General features: G+C 38.8%; 1 protein-coding gene across 1 annotated transcript; it reads right to left on the bottom strand.

The window, feature by feature from the left end:
• Positions 1 to 318: 318 nt before the first annotated feature.
• On the bottom strand, positions 319 to 6,152 carry LOC104849106 (dimethylaniline monooxygenase [N-oxide-forming] 1; the record flags this gene model as incomplete). Its single annotated transcript, XM_010605405.3, has 4 exons — positions 319 to 1,845; positions 3,360 to 3,432; positions 3,938 to 4,293; positions 5,953 to 6,152. Coding segments are annotated over 4 exons (972 nt in total), but the record flags the coding sequence as incomplete, so codon positions are not given.
• Positions 6,153 to 6,210: the final 58 nt, after the last annotated feature.

Raw genomic sequence — 6,210 nt, 5'->3', positions numbered from 1 at the left:
TTTTTTTTTTTTTTTTTTGGTACTGGTGTTGAACTCTAGGCCTTGAGCTTATGAAGTAAGCACAACACTACTGAGTTAAATCCCCGGACTCTCTGTTTTTAATTTTTGAGGAATTTTTATACTGTTTTCTGTAATTTTATGATCTTTCATTCTCAAAAACAATGTATAAGAGTTTAAATTTCCCCATATTCTTTCCAATACCTTTGTTTTTACTAATAGCTACCCTAAAAGTTGTGAGGTGATATTCCTTGCAGTTTTTAATTACATTTCCCATGACTAATGATAATGAACATTTTTGTATGGAGGTCATTTTATGTATTGTTTTGACAAAAATCTTTTCAAGTTTTTGCTCATGTTTAAAACAGGTTATTTTTGCTAGTAATTGCTTATCAGATATGCGATTTTAGATATTTTCTCCCTTCCCACAGGTTATCTTTTCAGCATTGTTTCCTTTGCTGTATACAGGCTTTTTAGTTTGAAGTGGTCCTACTTTCATATTTTTACTGTTGTTACCTATAGTATCAGTGTCACAGCCAAAAATCATTGGCCAGACTAATGTCAAGAAACTTTCTCTATTTTTTCTAGAAGTTCTAGGCTTGTTTTTTCTGTTTCTGTAGACAATGTTAGCTATCGACTGTAGGTTTGTCCCCCTTTTCGGAAATTCATAGGATGGAATGATAACCCTCAGTGGGGTGGGGCTTTTGGAAGATAATTAGGTCTACATGAGATGATGAAGGTGGACAATGCTTCATATAAGAGGAGAAAGTTGCATTTCTAAATGTAGTCTATAGTTGTACAGGACTAGATCTCACTCTTGCACCACAGACATAATGAGAAGAAGGCTTTATGTAGAGACTCCTCAGCAGACATGAAGTGTATATTTTCTTTGATCATAACATTCCAGGCTGTGGATCTTACGTGAGTAAATGTTTGCTATGTACACCACCTAGCCTTTGGTGTTCTCTTATTGTAGCCTAATTGCCTAAGGCAGTACCATTGGAACTTTAATGAAGACAGTGTTGAATCTGTAGATTGTTTGTGGGGTGTGGTCTTTTTACATCGTCTTCCAATTCATGACAGTGGAATGTCTTTCCATTCATTTCTGTCTTCTTTAAATTTAATTTAGTAGTTTTCAGTTCATACACTTTTATTTCCATGACTACTTAAGACGTTTATTTTCATTTTTATTTATTTATTTCTGTGTTACTTTTTTAATGAGAAGGACGTGTGAATGCTGAGAGTGCTCTGTAGAACTTCTGTCTTCCAAAAATGTGCATTTAATGTACCAGTGCCATCAAATGCACAGTTATCATCCTTGGGGATTAGACATAATGGAGCTGAGAGAGGCTCAGGTATAGAAGAGGTTTCTCTGGGATTAACTTGGGGCGGTGGTATTTATGCTGTGGACATGGTTTATGACTTGAAGGCAATGTGGCTGTAATAGACGAGTCAGGACACTGCAAATACTCTGTGCATCTGCAAAGGCATAGAGGATCATTTACTTATAAGAAAATCAGGAAGACAGCCACAAGGAAAACCAGAAAGCTAAAAAGTTTAAGCAAAATTTCAAAGCGAGATGGGGATTCTTGTACAGTTCGGGTTTTGGTGGCCTTGAATGTGCGGTCCCACTGTGTCATGATGGCCTCTCTGGCTCCTTTCCATTTTCCTGTGCCAACCAAGCGAAACTGGTATGGTGTGCATGGGCCAAAGAAGATGGTCAAAGCCAGACGTGGGTCCGTCCACAGCATAGAGAACAGATTTGGTTTTGCATTGATGGCGGTCAGGAGTTCATCTACGTATGGGATATAATCGAACTCTAAAGGCTTGGAGAATTCTATGCCATACCTTTATAAAAAGATGGGTGGGGCACAAAAAGATAAAATTATAATAATCCTAGAACAAATAAAGATAATCTGTGAACCTTTGTCCATAGTAAATAAATGCTGCTGCAGAATTTGAAATGGATCCTGTCTTCTCCCCTCTATGTCCATAGTATATATTTTTTTTTGAGACAGGGTCTCACTAGTAGTGGAGAATGACCTGGAACTCACTATGTAGCCCAGGTGGGTCTCAAACTCACAGCAGTCCTCCTGCCTCAGCCTCCCAAGTGCTGGGGTTAAAGGCTCATGCTACCACATCCGGCTTTATTTTCATAACAATCTAATGATAACTATATCCTAACTATGGTCTCACAGTGTTATTTAAAACTCAGTCATTACTGCACTTGTATAATATGGAGAGTCACAGAATTCCTGAGAGTAGAATTCTTGATGAACCTATATTCAGGCCTTGGAATCATTCACTGACTGATGTGATAAGCAGCTTTAGTTATCTATTATACCAGCCTTCTATAACAGAGATCAAACTGTGGCATAGGTTGAGAAGAGACCTGTAAAATGCTTCCATTGTCGTGGAATTAAGCAGTTTGACAAGGATAGATCAATGCTTGAAGTTTGGGGATATACTATATGAGTGAAAGAAGCGATGGCATTTTTCTTGTACATAGTGATTTAAAAACTTTCTTCTATCACAGAACCCTATTACTGTTCAAGTAACAGTTTAGGTCAGAGCCCAGACAAACAGTAAAACAGATAAAATCTGGGATAGTTGAGTTGATTGGTGAATCATTTCCCCTCCCTTGCCTTTGACCCTTGAGTCATAGCCACAGAAGAGAGCACAAGGAGAAACCTTCCTGTGGATAAGAGACCAACACATTTCTTTTGCACAAAGCCATGCTCTGGGCTTGGAGGGCCACGATAGAGTCTCTGTCTCTGCACTCAACTCTTCTGTGGTAACACAAAAGTAGCCATTGATGAAACATGAAGGGTGAGTGTGCATGCATTGTAACAAAATTTTATGGCCACCGCAGTTTGAATTTCCTATAATATTCCCGTGTTGCAAAATCTTTTTCCCCACAACTATATGGAAGTGAAAAGCAAACCCAGGTGAGGGTGAGTGGATTTGGCCCACAAACCACGGTAGGCGACACCTGCTGTGGAGCAGCAGCCTGCATGACCACCATGGAACTGACACAGACCTGCTGAATGAACGAATGAGCAGACACTTGTGGTACGCAGAAGTGTTGGCTGGTAATTATGGACAGAGTACGGAATAATGAACCTGGTAGAGCAGGGTTAGTTATACTTGGTCTGGATTCTCAACTCTGTGTGATGGCTGATAACCATCATCTGAAATAACAATTCTAGGCTATTGAAACTTCTCAAGTCCCCCTTTCTTCCTCTTTCCTGTGAACGCTGTCCTGCTTCTAAGTCTCTGTGGCTTCTTCCCTTTTCTATGGTGTAACTCTCATGTGTCTGCTATTGTAGGAGTCAAAAAGGCTCCCCAAGGAATTCACTCACCCACTGTGCTTATTTGTTTTCCTTTCATTGACTTCTTCTATCATGACACTTGTTGGTGGTAACTTACTAACACCTATAAAATAAGCAAGCAGAAAATGTGAATTAACTTTAGGTCTACGTGTTTGTTTGTGGATAAAATGTTTTACTTTTGCTCATTTTTTATTTCTGTACTCTGAGTGAACTGCTGGCATGCTCCTGGCATTAATGTTATGAACTGAAGGGATAAATGTCTGATCATGTCACTAATTTACTTGATATGACATAATCACACAACTGATTTGTCTCAATTTTGTCACTGAGATGACTGAATGTTTAAATTTTAGATGAACCATTTGAGTCAATCAAAATATCACATATAGCTTATAATTTTCAAAGCCTGATTTATCATTCTTCTGGTGATAGTACAATTAATTTTGACCAAATAATTCTAATTCAGTGAATTCAGAGAACAATAGTGTGGATCATCTTTTTAAAGACTTTCATTTTAAATAAGAGCTGAATAATAGTCTTGAAATTTCCAGTATCTGAAGTCACATGGCAAACCAAAACATATACCCTGCTGTTTCTCATCTATTTACCTTTCAGGACTTGAACAACCCATCGAGCTTGTATTTCTCCTGTGCACAGTAGGGAGCCCAAGGGTTTGATGAGGCCTATAACAGCCATTGTTGGTTTTTTCAGATGTGTGGGAAAGATATACTTGTACAATGATGCCTGGCCATCTTCAACTTTTACCACCGAGTCATCCAGGAAGGGGAAATGAAAGGTGTATCCAGTGGCAAAAACAATGATATCAATGGGTTCTTCTTTTGGGGTGTTGTTAAATATGACAGAATTTTCCTTCACTTCCTTTATGCTTGGCTTGATCAGTACTTTTCCAGTGATGATACGGCCTGGGAGCTCATCATTTATCACAGGCTCTCTTGGATGAATCCTAACAAAGTAAGGACAGGAAAGAGATCTAGTGGTGAGTAATATAGCCAGCACCCCCATTTTCTTCTCCTTCCTCTCTCCATTTTGAAGCTCACCCCTTGGCTAGATAAAGAGTTGCCTGTTTGGAGAGATGTAACATCTGGAGGATGGACTCATAATGTCCAAAGATTATAAAATATGTGTACCATTTACTAGAGTTTGGTAGTGGAAGAACTTGCCCGACTTCTGCTTGTTTTGCTGATGTTTAGCTATGGTTGTTGTTCTAGAGATGGCTCGAGGTTGAAGGGCTAGAAGGAAAAGCAGTGACTTCCACATCTAATGAGCGCTGTCAGATGCCCTATCCTGTCCTTCTTCCTCCAAAAAGCACATTATTTAACAGATATATGTATGTGTTAAAAAGAAATAAGCACAGGTTTATCTTTTTCTGGCTGTGTAATGGAATCATAAGACTAGCACTGGGTGAGTTGGTTTTCATAAGCTGAGGCATATTTAGCTGATGCAGAATATCCAGAAGAGACAGTGTGTACAACATAAACAGAACTGGTGTGAGAAGTAGTAGTACGAGTTGGTTTTTTTTGTTTCAGTTGTGTATTTCAACTTAACAGAGCTTTAGCAAGTCATATGGTCTATGTGGGCTTTCTTGTATTCTTCTACAAAATAGGGATACTCACAACTTGCCATCTTTAGGCCATTGGGTGGAAGCAAAGCACGTATGGTGTTTATGATAGGCTATATGTAGGAACTTTGGAAATGGTAAAGGATTAACTAAATCAGAAAGAGAGAAGGGTGATAGTTCTTTAGTCCTGTGAGTCACCATTGAGGCTTGATAGAATTTATGGTAAAAAGAACTATGGTGGAAAGTGTCAAAGCTCCCGAGAAGACTGGCGGTGGGAGAGGAGATAAGAAATAAGGAAAAAAAAAAAAAAACGATCACAATAAAAAGAGGGACGTGTCAAGGAGAAGGCAGAAGTGACTAAGGGGAGAGTGTGTGCCATTGCTGATGGTGTGGGACCACTCATCCATGTGGGGTCTGGAGTGAATTTTTTTTTTTTCGGAATGAAATTTTGAGGGACCACAGACAGGATCTCTCATTGCTGTAGTTTTTCCTGCTCATTGGTTTTCACTATAGAGACTTAGAGAATAAAAAGTAATACATTTGGTTCTTGATAATAGGGTAAGTCACAGTTTATAACTAAAGGGAAAGACTAAACTTAAGATCATCTTGACCAGGGCAAGAAGTCACTGTCATTAGAAAGATAAAAGGACAACTGTTGGATGCAATTTTTCTAGGACAATGAAACAAGTGTGTTGCTTTTGTTAACAAGATCATAGGCAAATCATTTACTTTTTTTGCTGCAACTCATCAAGTTCACAGAGCTTTCTCACTGCTACATGAGCTCAGGAACGTGACTAAATTTGGCTAGATCTCAGTTATCCCATAAGGAAAGGGGAATTGTACCTAATAATACTTACCCTAAAGAGTTAAATATGTAATTTCATTGCTGAAGCACTTAAGAGCAGCTATTACTATCACCAGTAAATTTGTATGGAAAAATTTAATCCCCCAACCATATTGCCATAATATTGCGTGGTCTGTATTGCCGTGGAAAGTTTCAGCTTCCATCTCTCTAACAGTTTTTGGTATATACGTTATACTTACTTGTTTTCTGGTATTAAGCCATAATTTGCATGATTGAACCAGCTGTTCATCTTCTTTTCCATCAACCAAGTCAAAATTGGAGTTGGGAGAAAATTTCTGAATGCAGTTTGAAATCGTGTTATAATCACCATGTCCCATGGGTACCCTGAGTCAAAGACTCGCCTGAAAACCCATGCACCTCCTGTGGTGCTGAGGAGCACCTGGAAGTCATGAAAGAGATTTGAGAGCAGGAATTGAAAGGCACCCTCAAACACACCC

The sequence above is a fragment of the Fukomys damarensis genome, unplaced genomic scaffold (assembly GCF_012274545.1).
Source record: "Fukomys damarensis isolate Sample0158 unplaced genomic scaffold, DMR_v1.0_HiC HiC_scaffold_57852, whole genome shotgun sequence".
Classification (NCBI taxonomy): domain Eukaryota; kingdom Metazoa; phylum Chordata; class Mammalia; order Rodentia; family Bathyergidae; genus Fukomys; species Fukomys damarensis.
This window is presented reverse-complemented; position numbering and strand designations above follow the sequence as displayed.